This window comes from Pelodiscus sinensis, chromosome 23 (genome assembly GCF_049634645.1).
Source record: "Pelodiscus sinensis isolate JC-2024 chromosome 23, ASM4963464v1, whole genome shotgun sequence".
NCBI classification, from domain to species: domain Eukaryota; kingdom Metazoa; phylum Chordata; order Testudines; family Trionychidae; genus Pelodiscus; species Pelodiscus sinensis.
This window is the reverse complement of record NC_134733.1, coordinates 15434899-15453022: the sequence shown is the minus strand read 5'-3', so window position 1 is coordinate 15453022 and position 18124 is coordinate 15434899. Positions and strand designations below refer to the sequence as shown.

The following is an 18124-nucleotide window of genomic DNA, read 5'->3' as shown; positions in this document are numbered from 1 at the left end:
TGAATGGGATCATTGGTTCATCTAGCCTGACCTCATATTACATTACAGCCAGCTAGTCCATAGACTAAGCACACCAACTTTAGTTAGACCAAATCATTTCAGTCCTCAAGAAATGAATTTATCATGTGCCATAGGCAGACCAGGAGAGATGTTTCTAAAACATCTGGTGTTTTCATGTCGTTACTGGGAGATGGTTAACACCTGCCTGTACTACCGCTGTTTGCTACAGCTTGAATCTGACTCTTGCAACTAGAACAGATTGTGGAGGTAGACAGATGTAAAACTTGGGGAGCATTTGGATCTGGAGCGTAAGGTCAGTCTGCTGTATGGAAGTAGAAGCCAGCTGTGAAATGTCGTTTCATACTAGGTTCAGATGACAAACCTGCTCTCAAGCACTGGTTGTTCAGAAGCTCAGGTTTATTGCTGTTGCTGACAGACTAAGGCATGTCTTCTCTAAACGGAAGATCCAACGCGATCAATCTTCTGGAGTTCGATTTAGTGAGTCTGAATTAGACTCGCTAAATCAAACTCAGGGCATCCCCCATTGGCATCCAGTATTCCTGCTTCTGTGAGGAGTAAACGAAGCCAGTGGAAGCATTCACTCCCTTCAGCCTCCCGCTGCAGGGACAGAGCAGAAACTTGAAACGAGGCACGTCGACTCCATCTACGGAATTAACGTAGCTGGAGTTACCTATCTTGATTTGATATTCCCTTGTAGTGTAGGCCTGGCCTGTGTGTAAGGTTTTCAAGGGAACTCAGCCAGCTTTTCAAGAGAGATGCCAAGGCTTTTCAAAAGTCTGTCGCCAACTGTGGCAGCTCAGCCCTTCAAAAACAGACCATGGTCAGAAATGGCCACACACTGGGAGCACCCTTACTGCCAGAGGCAGAGTATTACCATGGGTGAAAGACCTTATCTCCCCCTTACACAAAGCGAGTCTGTGCACTCAAAAGCACCAAGAGGGACAGATCTCTAGCCTATGCTTCCGGCATGGTCATGCAAGAGTTTTGTTCTCTGTTGGGCAGCACCATTAATGGTCTCGGCACAATTGGCAGATTAAGCTCACCAGCCATTTAATGCCAGACACTGGATGCGAAGAGCTTTTGCTCAGCACAGACCACATCAGATGGAAACCGCATCTTTGCCATTTGGCCAGACGCTCTAAAGTTTCCTTCATCCCACTCCGCCCCCCCCCCCCCCCCCAAGCGCCTTAACCTACAAAGCCTCAGTTCACTGAAATCTCCCCCTTCCCCCAGTCTAAAGGCTACTAGTACTGCACAGATGCAAAGGAAAAAAATAAATGGACAATCAAGGCCCTTTATCCAGACAGCCCTCAAGGTCATGCTTAGCACAAAGGGCATTGAGGCATTTTGTCCTTCCCTCCCTCTTTTGCAACTTTAAAAAGTCTCTCTGGAGCAGCTTCAAACTGGGCAACAGAGCCTGCTCCCAGATCGTCGTCCTCCTCCCCTCAATTGGCACCAATGCAGCGCCCTAGCATGATGAGAAAGAGCAAAGCTGCGATATGTGAGGCACGGCCGTTGTGGCATTCCTATCGCTGGTTAGCAACAGGGACCTAGTGTTGCATCCACGTGCTAGAACTGCTTGCTAGCAGGAACCAGCTTCAATGGAGAGTTGACACACAACAAATTTGAAACCCCGAGCCAAATGGTGCACCCCATTCCAAAAGCCTCTCAGGAAACACCAATTATCTCTCTTACAATGGCCTATCTAGAGGCCCTGCTCAAGATTGGAGCACTATCAGGCTAGGCATTGCACATGCATGGAGACACTCAGTCCTTGCCCTGAGGGCTTTGCAATTTAATTGGAGAAGTTTTACATTTTCCTTCTATTCTACAGGTCAATATCTGCAGCAGAAGGCGACAAATAAGGTCACAAGAAAGCAGTGATGGAGCCAAGATTCAAACACAAGATCTCCTGAATCTAATGCCTTGGCATTAGTTCATAAGTTGTAGCAGCAGCAGTGCCTGGAAGAGCCCTCCTACGTTCTTTGCTAATTGAATGGGGAAGCGACAACCCAGAAGCATCTAGGTGAAACCAACTACGGCTGGTCAAAATGTTTCGCATGAGCCAAGAGCTCACTCAACCTGCCCACAGGGCCTGAACCACAACCCATTATTCTGATGGTTGGAAAAAAAAATATTTGGGATTTTCTTTATTAGTCCCACATTTCCCTCGTGGGAAGAGTTGTTCTACGTGCTCTTTAAGTGGCCCAATTGAGAACAGCCTCATTAGGTTTCCAGGCAGATTTCTAGACCGAAGATGTGCAGATTGGGGTGTGTTTGAATCTGATATTTTTGGCACGAAAGGCAGAGGAACTGTTCTATGAGTCAAAACATGAGCCACCTCTGGCTGCTGTCCCCCCCAAAGTACCTTTGGTCATGTGATTCATTGGGCAGAGCCACAAAGACAGCCTAACTGTTATCAGGCAATTTGTCACCCCACTTAAACTGCAAGAGCAAACAAAAAACCAAAATCTTGCCTATGCAAAACAGGAAAAGCCTCCCACGTATTTTACAATCTTGGTTGAACACTTGATCAGATCGTAACCTGGATTCTCAGCTACAGGCTCACTTCTCTACCAGCGCACCATGCCATTTGGGGATGCACGTGCAAACGGATGGACAGAAGTTAGAGAACCAAACAGCTCCAGGATGGACTTGAAAAGACGTGAAAGTAAGGGGGTGTGCCCCGGTACACAGCTCCAGCAAGAACTGGCTGAGCTGTGGCAAAAGCCAGCAGGGAACTATTGAAAGAGTTGGCAGGGACACTGGTTGTGATAGGACAGTACCTGTAAGAATGTTAAATTCCTTTCACCCCAGGACTTGAGTGACTATCTTCATCCAGCTGGTTAATGGTTCAAATCCAAGTCAGGGTGCCCAAGCCAGAACTTATCATCCCCAATGTCCCAGGAGCCTACCTGAAGTCAGCTGATGGTTTCAGTCCTGTTCCCCATTGGCAAGGTGTCCCCAGTACAGCAACTTAGCAAGGCCAAAGGATCAAAGGGGCATGGAGAGTGAGCTGGTCTCTTGGGCGGAGGTTCAAAGCACACACAAGCCTATGCTGCTGCTACACCTTGTTTACTCAAAGAATTTCAGTCCCCTGGGCTAGCAAGGTGGCATCTTTCACCAATGCTAGTATCACTCGGCGGGAGGCAGAAGCCTTTGGTGACCCAGGCTAGAGAGATCCCAGCGTTGAAGCACTTCCCTTCTTTGAAGGCCCACTCGGACCACAAGGATACCTCGGCCATAGCCAATTAGCTTCCCCTCAACATTGTCTCACTGTTCACCAGGGCCCTAAACCAAGGCCATCTCCTCTTTCCCACCTGCTTGTGATAGGCAATATGAGATGGCTTCACCCACCAGCATAAACTTGGATGGGCACTTCTCCTGCATTCATCATGCTTGGTCATTATGGAACGGGTGCAGATGGTTCAATCAATGCAGGCTCCAATGGGGGTGGCAGGAGGGAAGTGGAGAGGTCTCATCCCTCAAGATTACTTTGCAATGGGAAAAGCATTTGTCCCATGCAGACTCAGCATGAGGAACCCACCTCCTACTACAAGGCAACAATAAATGTTCCCATGTAGGAGAAGACCAACTCACTTATTTTAATTCACTTAGGACGATGCTTAAAAAAACCCCAAACACCAGACTTCTGAAAAGCTCCTAGAGAGGTTCCCAGATTTCTCACATCACCTGAGACGGTGTCAGGGATTGCTCAAGTCAGTCAACAAAGCAGCTTCAGGCACTGCACACGCATTACCGAGCACACCATGGACCCAGGATGGTGCAAAGAGATCAAGGACATCTAGGTAGTTTGTGATCTCACAAGTTGGCAATGATTTCTCCACAGGGTTTGAGCTCTGTAGATTCCAGGCTTATGCTTTTTCCATGCAAGCTTTCCATACAGAACTAGTTCCCTGCTTCCAGGTCTCAAAGTAACATTTCCCTGACTTTGTTCTTCCCAAATCTGACTTGACCAGCCAAAACTGCCCCCCCCCCCCCGCAAAAAAGCTCAAACTCTCACCAACAATTCAAAGGAGGCATTCCTAGGATATACCCGAGGTATCAGGCAAACTACAGCCCCGAGTTAAATTTGTAAAAAACAACCAGTAGCAAACAAGTGTTTAAGCCAAAGTCTCAGATGGTGGCATTCCAACTTCTTCCTGGCAGTTACATGCGTGAAAAAATTTGGCCCTTTGTTTATAAAAACCCTGCTTTGTCTTATTTTTTGTCAGAAGAGAAACCCAACACCCAAGAAAGATGGTTTTGTGATTAAGGTGCTTGACTGAGGCTCAGAACAGATGGCTTCTCACCCTAGCCCTGACACAGACATCCTGTGTGACCCTGGGCAAGTCATTTCATCTCTGCTCCTTATCTGTAAATGAAAAATAATACTCCCTTCATCTGGTCCATTTGAGTGTGAACTCTTTGAAGCTGGGTCTGCATCTCCCTAAGTGTATGCAGCATGTAATGGAGGACTGATATCGGATGGCACCTCTAGGTGCTAATGTACTAACCTGCAACAACAACTGCTTTTTACAAAATTTTCTGCAAGACTTGAGTTCCCCTTTCAGGTGCTTGCCTCATCATTCCATCCATACGCCTGCCAACAGTATCTCATTAGTACCCGTGTGTTTACAATATCGGATTTAAACCCTGCAGTGTGCCTATGTAGAATTAGAGAATTTAGGGTTGTGTCTCTTTGGTTATAGGTTTAATCATCCAAATGCCAGAAGGGCAGGGAAGGAAGGAAGGGGAACAACCTTAAAAAAAATTCAGCGTCTAGCTAACAATAACAGTGTCCTACAGGAGTGTTAAGTGGGACACCGCTATGGGAGAAAAGCACTTTCTATTGTATCCAGCAAACCAAGATAAGATCAGGTCACAGTTTATGGGAACAATTTACCAAGTTAGTAGGGTCTCCATTAGGTGGTTTGAACAGATCTGTGTAACTTCTGTGGTCTAAGGTCAACTGTGTCTCAGGAAACTGTAAAAATCCCTGTTCCCCTTGTTTACGGTTATTTACAGAGAGCAGTCTGATTTCTGTAAATGGATCCTTGCTTTTCTCCAAGGTGATTCTAAATATTTGGATGCATCAGAAGGCCAGAAACATGGCTCTAAACACGCACCAGCTTCCCCATGTGATAACAGAGACAGTCTAACATAGCTCAGAATCTCTCCCAGACATGTTTTCCTTGATCCACCTCCATCACGTCACTCCCCAGTGTAAGAGACTAGTTCTGTTACAAACCAATATTGAGCTTTGTAAGACAGAGTATCAAAACGCTAATTAGAATCTGGTCCTTCCTCTGAACTGATAAGAGAGCTGTGATTAAGTGTGGGGCGAAAATAGGGTAAGGGTATGGTATTTTTAGAACAGTCTTCTAATCAAGACTGCAATATGCAAATAGCCTCGATTCAAATCAACCGTAAGACGACTGGCTGAGCCACCTCTGAGGTCACCATTTCACTCCCCCGCCCCCGCAACAGTTTCTATAATTGTCCTTCCAAGCACATTAAGTTTCACAAACCCATTAAAGTTTAGGAAAGATTTTGTTTCTCAAAGTGCCCCATTGCTCCCCAAGATCCTACTCTACACTGGCTTTGTATGCCATTTTAACAAACCAGGAAGGGTCGACTTGTTGTCAGGTCCCTGTGAAAAGGCTCCACTCCCAATAACCCACACGAGCCAGTCCCTGAAAGAGTAATTCAGTGCCGTGTAACCCGCTGTTGTATAAACAGTTGTCTTGTTATCTTCCAGAAGCACCGAGATACTCCTAACAGATCAAGGTCCTCCATATTGAGCAAGAGACTGTACAGACATGGGATAAGAAATGCAGCTGTTTCTCAGGAGTAATTACCACTCTCTTAATTTTAGCATAAAGTCACAGCTCTGTTTCTTCAGCTAATACAGCTAGACCCTTTCCATCCTATGCTGAATCAAATATTTATTATTAATTAAAATGTATTGTGCTCTCATTGCTGAAGTGCCCAGAGCCAGAGACAGACTCCATTAATAAAAGGCTCAGTAGAGCCCTGCAAATCCATGGCTCATTTTTGCGGACACAGATGCAGATACAAATGTTGTACCCTGGCAAGAGCTCTAAGGATCATTAGTCCAAAATAAAGACTTCTCAAGAATACAAACTCCTCCTCCTACTGGACTAAGATGGACTAGCAACATCCCAAGTGTGGCAACAGGTTATTCTAACTAGCTGAAAACTATCCTACCAGAGGGGCGGAAGGAGGAGAACAGATGGGAACATGGAATATTCAATAGCTCAAATAAATAAAGAGAGGGCATCACTCCATTTCTTACAGGCATGGAGTCTCTCCACACAGGCCTGCCCTTTCCCCATGTGAACGATTTATATAGCCCTGCACAGCGTAATAGCTACAGGGATGGAAGCAAATAATCCAGGCTGTGTAGAGCAAGGACGAACTGGAGAGAGGGGTGTTTACAAAGGCTGCTGCATATGTTGTGGAAGGCTTCTGAGGTTCCCACAAAGTAACTGCTTAAAAGAGACTTCCCTAGAGATCCCAGAACTGTGGACCACTTGCTGTGGGGTCTGGTCAGCTAGAGCAACACCTAACACCTCTCCTCAGCCCATGTGCCTTCTCTCAGGAAGGGAGCTGCCTTTTCATATGTTCTTCGAGAAGCTGAAGGCGGAGAGCTTGGTTACTCTCTCCTGACCTTTTCAGCCCCACTCGGTTCTTTGAAGACATTTGTGATTTCCTCTGCAGAAAAAAGTGCCCTAGAACCAGCCTGGAGCCCTCCCCTGCGTGGCAAAAAGGACCCCCGCCAAAGATACAATTGCAGCCAGGCATGCTGGCAGGCAGGGAGGAGAGAATAGAAGCCTTGGCAACATGACAAGTTAGAATTCACCAATGCTACTCAATTCGGTACCCTGATCTGTGCTTTACTGTTCCAATACGAGCGCTTGTGCGCACATGCTTACATGGCATCTGAGTCAACGGGACACAAGCATGTGCCAAAGCGCTTTCCTGAACCACAAGACACGTGTAAGGGAAGATCGTATCTATCGGGCACATGGCCCAGTTTGGGTGACAAAGTCAGCATTTGAAGGCAGCCACTAAAAATGAGAAGGAAGCAAAGGTGGGAAGATTTGAGACAACAAGGAGTCCGGTGGCAGTGGTACCTTAAAGACTAGGGAATTTATTAGGGCATATGCTTTTTATGCCCCAATAAATCTGTTAGTCTTTAAGCTGCCATGGACTCCTTGTTTGCTGAAACAGACTCACACGGCTACCTCTCTGATAGAAGACAAACACATTTTCATAGGCAGGACAGTGAGAGAGATTGAGGCATTAGGTGTTTAAGCAATGGAAACAAATATATGACACACAGGTTGAAAAACAAAAATCGAATGCACAAACTTAGAGGCACTTTCCTGGAAGCCTCTGAAGTGTCCCAGCCTTTGCTTGTATCATACTTTGAGAGGGGTTGGGTCAGAATTTCCATTGAACCAAAATGTGCCAGTGGGTTGTGGCCATGCAAGATTGAAGTCTTAATATTTTAAGGCGGCAAACAGCAAATTCCGTGCTTGACACATCTCGGTCTTCCCTTACACGTGGGCGAGGGACATTGGACTGGGATTGAGCTACCCACAATTGGTTTTTTATTCAATATTCACACTGCGGATCCGCCGAGAGATTTGGGCTACAAATATGACCATCTGTCCTAGGTCTTGCCTACTGGGAAGGCACCTGCTCCCTTAGCACAGACAATAGCTGCCCCTGATGCAAAGCCACCAGGGACTGGGCTAAATGACCAAATTTGTTTTCCCCCTCTGGAAAAATGTTCCAAGTACTTCCTCCTCTCCCCTCACCCGTGGCTGCCCTCCCTCCCCATTCCCCTGCAAGAACAAGGGATACAGATTTCCTTATTTAAAAAACAAAAACAAAACCAAACAAGGTCGGGAAGTGGCAAGTTTGGAAGAGATCACCTGCATTTTAACCATTCCACGATAGCACGTGCCAGAGACAGAACGAAAAGGGATGCAGATTTAAGGGCAGTTTGCATGATCAACCACATGTCTCAGGGTTGTGCTACGATGGATGGGAGAAGTTCTGTCCTTCTAAACATCCCAGCATTTGGTAACTAAAGGGTTAAACCTAGGTAGCTGGGGGGGGGGGGGGAGAGAAGGAGGAATGTTGAGATTAAAATTGAAAGGGAATCTGCCTGCTGCTTTTTTTTTGTGGGCGTTTCCACCAGGAGTTGGGGGGGGGGGGGGGGGGGAGAGATGAATTGAATCAGGTAGGGATACCATGCATAGAAAAGGAATAGAATTGGACTGGACTTTGGAAGTATGGATATGTGAGTAGATAAGAAATGTTTTTAGGCAGACACGATCAAGTTATTTTCTTTGTTTTTTTGTTTGATTAAACTCCTCTGTGTTAAATCCATTCCCCCACCATGTACACACTGTAATTAAGCTGAATCACAGGGATGCAATTCTGTGTTTCAATATATTTTTTCCTCGGTTGCTTTATAACATCTAGTAACCAAGTATGCTTTGCCAAATATATCTTTTTGTTTTGTTAATAAAATCACCTTGGTTAATTCTGTAGTGGACTAAATGGTGACATCCCTACTTTAAACAATAAGCCTTGGCTTCTATATATGCACTCCCCCCCCCCCCCTTTGCTGCCTCTGTATCAGAGGCAGCAAGGGGGAAGCAGGAGCTGGTGCCTGTGAGGAGCTGGCTTTAAGCAGGCTCCTCACAAGCACTGGATCCATCTGCCCCTTCCCACCCTCCTGCTGCTGCCTTTGATAGCCAGCTCCCTGCATGTATCGGCTCTGTGGACCCTCCTATCCCATCCTTGCTGCCTCCTACAGAGGCAGTGAGGGAGGGCAGGCAGCAGCCAATTCCCCCCAACCCCCAGCACTTCTGCCTCTATCAGAGGCAGCAGCATGGGGGGAAAGGAGGGGGGACATGTGAGGTTGCTGCAAAGCAGCCTCGGTCCATGGAGACCCGGGCTCACTGCAGACAGAGACTGGCCTGTGGCAGCAGTCCCTGTCCGGGGGAGGGGCTCTGAGCTTGCATCCCTTGCAGACAGGGGCTGCTGCCACCCAATGCTGATGGCTCTGTATCAGAGGCAGCCAGTCTACTCAAGGAGCAGGTTTTTAAACGCTCCCCTTGCAGACTGGCTTCCGCCTGCCACCCTGTGCAGCTGCCTCTGATACAGCAGCAGTGTGGGGTGACAGGGGGCTCCTTGGAAGTGCACTGGCTGCTGGCCCCCCCTTTGGAGACGATAAGATTTCATGCAGTTACGTGACTACTCAATTACACTACATCACACATCCCGGCTGCGTCTAGACTGGCATGATTTTGCAGAAATACTTTTAATGGAAAAATTTTTCCATTAAAAGTATTTCCGCAAAAGCGCGTCTAGATTGGCACGAATGCTTTTGCGCAAAAGCATCCATGGCCAGTCTAGACGCGATTTTGCACAAGAAAGTCCCAATCGCCATTTTAGCCATCGGGGCTTTTCTGCGCAAGATAGTTCTTCCCTGTCTACACTGGCACTCTTGCGCAAGTATTCTTGCGCAAGAGGGCTTTTTCCCCGAGCGGGAGCGTGAAAGTATTTGCGCAAGAAGTATTGATTTTGTACATTACAAAGTCAGTGCTCTTGCACAAATTCAAGCGGCCAGTGTAGACAGCTGGCAAGTTTTTGTACAAAATCTTGCCAGTCTAGACGCACCCCCCTAGTTAAAGCTATGATTTGATTCCTGTGTTCTGGAAGGTAAAGGTAATAGGAGGTCTGTGTATTCAGTCTCAGGCATGTACGGTCAGCTATCAGAAATTACAGTATGTACCCCACCCCACCCCCACAAGATCTCTTGTGGCAGAAGAGCTTGGAGGTACCCCTCTGGAAGAAGTTCAAGTGATTTCTTCCTGGGGTCAAGAAAAGGGTTTGTTCTCCCCCCTCCACACGCAGGTTGTGGTATGTAACTGCCACAGGGCAGATTTTAACCTGGGACCTCTGGAGCTTAGTGTAGGAGGCTCTATGCCAGGAGCGGGAGAAAAGGGCCTCCACAGGCCAGATTTGGCCTGCCAAGTGGGTTGATCTGGCCCCCCGCAGGACTTGCTGCTCCCCCGCCCCAGGCCAATTACGGCCTGGGGCCAGGGGAAGAGCACGAAGTTTCTTCCACCCTGCCAGGAGCATGTAGCACTTTGAAGTACTTCACACGCTCCCCTGCCCCCAAGCCCTGATTGGCCTGGGGGCGGGGGAGCATGCGAATCCTCTTCCTGCCATGCCAGGGGTATGGGTGCTTAGTGGGAAGGCGGGGGGAGGAGCTCCCTCACCCTTAGACCAATCATGGTCTATGGATGGGGAAGCCCAGATGCATCCAGACCTTGTCCCTTCCATTTTAGGTCGTGCCCCTTCCGGGACAGCTCGGGGCCACTTCCAAAAATTATTGCCCACTCCTGCACTACGCTAAGGCTTGAGCTATAAAGCCAGCTGGCTCTCAGAGTGGGACATAGAGCTCCCTCAGTCTTATGTCTCGCTGTAAGTGGTCTACGTGCCACTACATGGGTACGTCTAGACTACAAGCCTCTTTTGAAAGAGAGTCTAGACTGCAGCCACTTTTCAAAAGAGCGAGCCGCTTTTTTGAAAGAACGCCCAGGCAGTCTGGATGCTCTTTCAAAAAACCCTGTTTGCATTCAAGAACCCCTTTTTTCGAAAGAGCACTTTCAAAAAAAAGGCGTTCCTCGTAAAATGAGGTTTACTGCGGTTGAAAAAACGGCCACGTTCTTTCTTTTTAATTTTGAAAGACTGCGGCGGCGTCTAGACGCAGGGGAAGTTTTTTCAAAAAACCCTGTAGTCTAGACACACCCCATGGGACAGCAAACCACATGACATGTGTGGGTTGCAGCAGCACACCTCCCAAGGTCAGGGAATCTGTGACCCTGGGGAATTTTGAAGCAGAAGCCTATAGAGGCAAGATATTAAGGTCTCTTGCAGGCCCCCCACCTTCTGTACTGAGTGTCAGAATGGGGGGAGAGCCTTGACACGTGCCAATGGGCCAGCTAAGAATGGAGCCCTACAGGCCCTGGAATGGCAGGCGTGTGTAGGCAGAGTGCTGGAAAGGAAAGCATGAGATGCAGTGTCAGCCTGCACATACACCATGCCTGACTCTAGGATGCTGGCAGTGGTTTGCTTTGAAAAACGGACAAAGCCCTGACTCACAAAAAAAGTTCACACCACACAGAGACAAACCCAGTCTTACACTTCTCTCCCAGTCATCAGCTTGTTCAAGGCAGCTCTGTGTGAGTAACTATTTTCCATTCCAATCAGAAACACTTCCTGTCTCATTAACTCAACAGCTTTTGATTGCAAAGATAACCAGCAGAACAAGCAATTAAAATCTGACCCTGGAGCTCTCTACCCTGCTAAAAAAGTTAGCTGCTTTCCTTCCCATGTTTCTCACCCCCCAGAAAAAGTCATAGGTCACCTGCCCAACTTGTTAACAGATCAACCGTTACTTGCTTTGGAGTGCAACAAAGGCAAAACCCTCTCTATGGCTAAAACTTAGTAGATTAGCATGAAGAGAGTCATTTTGGGTTTTAGCATCAGAGAGGAATCGGGGGGGAGGAGGAGATTTTATTTTTAGGCAAGAACAAAAAACCTCCCTGGAAATATTCAAACACATGATTTAAACCTACAAGTGGCTACCAAAGAAGTCAGGGAATTGGGGGAGGAGTTAACTATCCCTCCAGTTAACAAGTCATGCTCACATCCTGTAATGCAGCAATACCCTCCCTGCCATATGGGAAAAAAAAAATCTAACCAATACATTGTTTAGAATAACCCCATGATGCCAAGTATATGGTAATGACTTGATAACTAGCCATTTTAAAAACCCAACAAACTTCTAAAATAAGTCTCAGAAGAGGTTTGCAGGGGACATGAATATTGTTTTATCCTCCGTAAGGCTCTACATTGGTACGGCACAGGAGGGGTTAAAAACTATTCCTGACACTCACCAGTTTCCCCTTTAAACCTCACAGACCCAGATGGTTCAGCATTACTCTGCATGGTCAGACAGAGAATAAAGACAGTGGCATCGTGATATTTTCTATGTAAATCCACGGTAGACTCACACCCTGAATACTGTATGCAGTTCTGGTCACCTCGCAGAGAAGGGCAACAAAAATGATTAAGGGTATGAAACAGCTGCCATAGAAGAGGAGATTAAAAACCATGGGCTATTCAGCTGGGAGAAGAGATGATTTGGGGGAGGATATTATAGACTATAAAATCATTAATGACGTTGAGAAAGTGAATAAGGAAGTGTTATTTGCCTCTTCACACAACATAAGAATCAAGGGTCACTAAATGACTCAATAGGCAACAGATTTAAAAAAAAAATACCGGTAACCAAAAGGAAGAACTTCAGTCAGCTGTTGGTAGCCAGGGATGTCATGAAAGCCAAAATTACAACTTAAATTCAAAAAAGGATTTAGAATAGTTCATGGAGGAAAAGTTCATCAGTGGCTCTTAGTCAAATGAAAGACAGGACTATGCAGCACGTTAAAGACTAACAAGATAGTTTAATAGGTGATGAGCTTTCGTGGGCCAGACCCACTTCCTCAGATCAAATTGTGGAAGATGACTGGCATGACCATATAGACCAAAAGGGATGCAATCAAAAAAAAAGTGAACACACATAAAATTGACAAATCAGACTAACACGGCTACATCTCTATTACTATTCTTAGTCAAATGAGTAGGGATGCAACCCCATGCACTGGATATGCCTAGGCCTCTGACTGCCAGAAGCTAGTCCTGGAGGACAAAGGATCCCTTGATTCCCCTGTAGTATTCATTCCCTTGGAAGCAGTTGGCATTGGCTGCTGTCAGAAGACAGGGCTATTGGCTTAGATGTACCTTTGGTCTGACCCATTATGTCCATTCTTATGTTCACCTTCACATCAGTGATGAATGAACATTATACACCGTTTCCTGGAAGGCCACATTCAAAAGCCAAATCAATCACAAGCTTCACTTCTAGGACTGCTTTTAGCCCAGCAGACCCTGACAGCACTTTAAAGGTTACGTACAAATGACTGTGGAAATGCAGCCGACACGAGGGTTTAGGAGGTCTGCCCTGTGGACATCAGACAATGAGAGGCTCTGACCCAGTTTTCAAAGGCAAAGCCCTCTTTTTAGTGGAAGTTATCTTGCGATTTGTCCGTGCAGAGCAGACAGGACCTGGGTTTTCACAGGATTCTTTCAAAAGGCCTATACCGTTCATGTTGTACTTGCGTTTATCCTGGAGCAACGAAGGGATCCTTCAGTCCTGACAGAGTTTAATGCTATGCTGCTAGGGTCTGAGGCATTCAAAGCTGAGGCCTCAATCATTAGCACCTCCTCCTCCCCCCCACTCCCCAACACCTCATTCTGCTGATGCTCTATTATGCATGCTCAACAGCTTGCCTTGACCGGTCCCATGAGGTTCAGGGCTTGGCCCTCCCTTCTCCCCAGTGGCAGGCTCATGACTAAGCCCCAAGGGGCCGGATCAAGATAAAATGGGGCCAGGGGAGGAAGCAGTTCTGCACGCCACAAGGAAACACCTCCTGTTGCTCCCTCCCACCCTGGCCCCACATCACCAGCCTGCTCCTGCCTCATACCTACCGCCCACCCAGACCCCCGCCCACTCCTGCACCATACCTCCCACCCAGACCTCTGCCTGCATCGTACCTTCCACCCAGACCCTGCACCCTCACCCCAGCCCACCTCCTGGTAGCTCCCTCCTGCACATTAAATTCCTCCTTTCTGTACCCCACCCCACAGCCTAGGGGTGCCCTCTCAAAAAATCCACTAGCCCCAGGGCTCCCACAAGAGTTAATCCGGCCCTGGGGGTAAGCTGGGGCTTGAGGAGAGTATCTGTTTTCCTGCTTTGGGGGGGGGGGGCACATCCATGAGGGGGTTTTGATCCTCACTTGGGGATAAGTGAGAGTTTGGAGGAGAAGGGGGGGAGGGGAGAAAGAGGGTTTTTTTTTTACTTCGCGTTTGTGTACAGCTCCTGACTAATTTCAGTGAGTCAGAGGCCCCCTGACTTACAGAGAATGACAAGTCTGCTCTACAGCCTTAGCTACTGACCCGTTGGCTTTTAGCTCATGAGGTGTCAAGGTCAAAGGTTCGATTCTGCCCTCAGATGACGGGAGCCCAAAATCTGGTCAGTGGAAATACTCCCATTGATCTAAACAAGGTTGGAACCAGAACCATGTACAGGTACCTATAGGCAACCTACAGCTGCCCCTGCCCACCCCCCATTTCCCTCAAGCATTTGTCAGGAATTTGCCCACTACAATAGAGTATTTAGACCAATGCCGTTAGTTGCCCCAATTCAACCCTCTCCTGTCCCAGCTGCCACTTCCATACCTGACAGAGAGAGTGAAGTCTCCTGGGTTGCTTTTACTAGGCCGGGCCAGAAAGCTTCCATGGACGCCTCTTGTCAGGAGCAACTTCTCTGCCTCTATGCCGTTGATGTTGGGGTGAAACCACCTACAATGAAAACGTGGAGTGTGAAAAGAAATACACTTTGTTGACGGCCAGGTGGCACCCAATCTCCTCAACGGGGGTAAAAGGCTTCTCTTCGCCAGGTAGGCCAGAAGGGAGCACTGGAGAGCCATGAGTCTCTCCAACCCACCTGCTTACAATTCTCACATGCGTAAGGTTGGCCCACTCCCGTCCCTCTTTCCTCCAGATGCGCTCAGACACAGAAAACTGGAAACTAGGGATGTCAACGTGTAGTTGACTATACAATTAGCTAATAAGCCTACATGCATTCTCCCTGCAAGCTCTAACACACTGTAAAATCCTAGCCAAGAAACCTTTATGCAGCAATGTTTGCTATGAACAGCCACACAAGAGCACAGGTTAGGAGAGAGATTCAAATGCTGCCCAGCTGATTAGCAGAGCACCCCCCAGATAGGTTTTTTTCTGCTGGTGGTGCACACAAAGTTATTCTGCATGAGAATGGAAAAAGATTAGAGGGAACATTGTTATGCAGGTGAGCAGCTATAAATATTCCTTGCATTAACCTTAAACTACAGCTCACTGCACAGTAACGTGAAGTGGCATCCTTCAAGACTTTGCCATCAACTACAAGAACAAATACACTTGAAGCTCAGAGTTACAACCTGGACCTGTCAATCACACACCTAATTTGGAACCAAAAATACACAACCAGGCAGCAGACACCCCCCCACCACCTCCCCAAAAAGATATTAAATTACAAAAAAACCACCACATTTAAACACAAGATTTGACAAAGTAATTTAAATGAAACAAGTTGAATTTCCTTAAGATGGTAAAAAGCAGTATCTTTCTACTGCATAATGTCTTTGAAATATTGTTAAGGTAATTCAGCTGTCAACTTTTGAAAGCGCCACCACAATGTTTTGTTCAGCGTTAAACAACTTTCATTACCAAAGTGCTTGTAACACGGAAATTCTACTGTGCCGAGATCAAATTCCCCTTCCAATGACAATGAGTAATCTTGGAAGAGACCTCATGTGGGTGGCGTGATGCGTTTTACCTAGATCTGTGACGAGGAGCGGGCAAAGCAGGCAATGGTCTTTGGGCCCCTGGCTGATGCTGCTACTCTGGCAGCGGCCGGAACCCGGGCCCTTTAAATTAGCACCAGAGCCCCATGCGGTGTGCTCTAGGCAGCTCTGAGGTTGGAGGGTGGTGCAGCATATTCCAGCAGTGCTGAGAACTGGCTACCCCAGTCCCGTTTCTCCCACCCGATGCCCTCCCTCTTCCAGGAGTATAGAGCTAATAGAACTGATGGAAGAAAAGATCCGAGGATTGGAGATGCAGGTGGAAACTCTGGTCGAGTTTAGAAGGGTGTCCGAGCAGATGATGGAGCAAAGGCATGAGGTGGCTGAAGGGGAAAGCTTAGACATGCAGACTGAAGCAGGATCAAAAGGCCTCTAAGAGGGGACTGCTGGGCGAAGAAAATGGACAGTGGAAGCATGTGACGATGAGAAACAGGAAGAGGAAAAGATGGGCCAGTGAAGGAGAAATAGAGCTCAAGAACAGGTATGCAGAGTTGGAGAATGGAGAAGGGATACAGCAGGTGGCCACTGAAGGTGGAAAGGCAAGGAAGAAGAGAAGAGTGGCTAGTCCCATACATAAAGGGGAAGAGTCGATGGAGACAACACCAATAATGAGCATCAGGAGGATACAGGATGGGTTGAAGAAAATTACAAGGGAAGATAGGAATGGAAAGGACTTGCAGCCAGAGGAAACTAGGGATAGACCAGAGAATCGCACTGTCACCAGGAAAAGGCAGGTCTATGTGATTGGGGACTCCTTATTGAGAAGAATAGACAGGCCTATAACCAGAGCTGATCCAGAGAACAGAAGGGTGTGCTGTCTGCCAGGTGCTAAGATACGGGATGTGGAACTAAGGTTGAAGAGGATCCTAAAGGGAGCGGGAAAGAATCCATTTGATCATCCTTCATGTAGGAACAAATGATATGGCTAGATTCTCGCTGGAACAAATCGAGGGAGACTATGCCAGGTTGGGGAGGACGCTTAAGGAAATTGAGGTTCGGGTGATCTTCAGTGGGATTCTGCCTGTTCCTAGAGAAGGGCTACAAAGGTGTGATAGGATTATGATGATCAATAGGTGGCTCAGGCAGTGGTGCTATAAGGAGGGCTTTGGGATGTATGGTCACTGGGAGGCATTCACAGACAGAGGACTGTTCTCTCAGGATGGACTTCAGCTAAGTAGGGAAGGAAACAGACTTCTAGGATGGAGGCTGGCACAACTGATTAAGAGAGCTTTAAACTAGGAATTTGGGGGAGACTGTTGGGAGATGTCCAGGTAATCTCTACGCTGGATTTTAGCATTGAGAGGGAGGAAAAAGTGAGAAAGGATATAGCCAGGGGTAGGAGAATGGACATAAGGAGGAAAGGCAGAGTGGATACTAGTCTAATATTGGAGGTACAATGTCCATGCCAAATGGGGTAAAGAATGTGAGTGAGGTGAAACAGCAAAAATTAAGATGTTTGTACACCAATGCGAGGAGCCTAGGTAACAAAATGGAGGAACTAGAGCTACTGGTCCAGGAAGCAAAACCAGATATTATCGGCAAGCTCAACAATTAGGGCAATCTCCTCGCCCGTGGCGAGTAGATTTTAGCCTGGCACGGTGCCGCAGTGCAATCAGCGCATGCGCAGCACGCCAAACCGCGCGGCTGGCAAGCAGGGCTCGTCGCGCTTGTCAAGCCCTGACTATAGGAATAACAGGAACATGGTGGAATACAAGGCACGACTGGAGTACAGGTATTGAAGGGTGTGTGCTGTTTAGGAAAGTCAGAAATAAAGGTAAGGGTGGTGGAGTAGCATTGTCTATCAATGATGAGGTAGATTGCAATGAATTAAAAAATGAAGGAATTGAGAAGACAGAGTCTGTCTGGGCAAAAATCACATTGGGGAAGAAAACTATTAGATCCTCCCCTGGGATAGTGCTTGGAGTGTGCTATAGACCACCCGGATCCAATTTGAATATGGATAGAAACCTCTTTAATGTTTTTAAAGAACTAGATACTAATGGAAACTGTGTAATCATGGGAGACTTCAACTTTCCAGATATAGACTGGAGAACAAATACTGGTAATAATAATAGGGCTCAGATTTTCCTAGATGTGATAGCTGATGAATTCCTTCATCAAGTAGTTGTTGAACCAACAAGGGAGATAGCCATTTTAGATTTGGTTTTGGTGAGTAGTGAGGACCTCGTAGAAGAAATGGTTGTAGGGGACAACCTTGGCTCGAGCGATCATGAGCTAATTCAGTTCAAACTAAATGGAAGGATAAACAAAAATAAATCTGAGACACGGGTTTTTTATTTCAAAATTTTAATAAATTAAGGAAATGAGTTAGGGAAGTGGATTGAACTAAAGAATTTATGGATCTAAAAGTGGAGGAGGCCTGGGATTATTTTAAGTTAAAGTTGCAGAAGCTATCAGAAGCCTGTATCCCAAGCAAGAGGAAAAAATGTATAGGTAGGTGTTTTAGAGCAAGTTGGATGAGCAAGCACCTCGGAGGTGATTAA

General features: G+C 47.0%; 1 protein-coding gene across 6 annotated transcripts in view; it reads right to left on the bottom strand.

The window, feature by feature from the left end:
* Nucleotides 1-18124, bottom strand: part of LOC102443910 (tyrosine-protein phosphatase non-receptor type 11-like) — a 110961-nt gene that overhangs the window by 28042 nt on the left and 64795 nt on the right. For all 6 annotated transcript variants that reach the window (XM_075906704.1, XM_075906706.1, XM_075906702.1 and 3 more), the window contains one exon: nt 14437-14559. In XM_075906704.1, coding sequence (XP_075762819.1) covers nt 14437-14559 — 123 coding nt within the window. The remainder of the gene's footprint in view (nt 1-14436; nt 14560-18124) is intronic.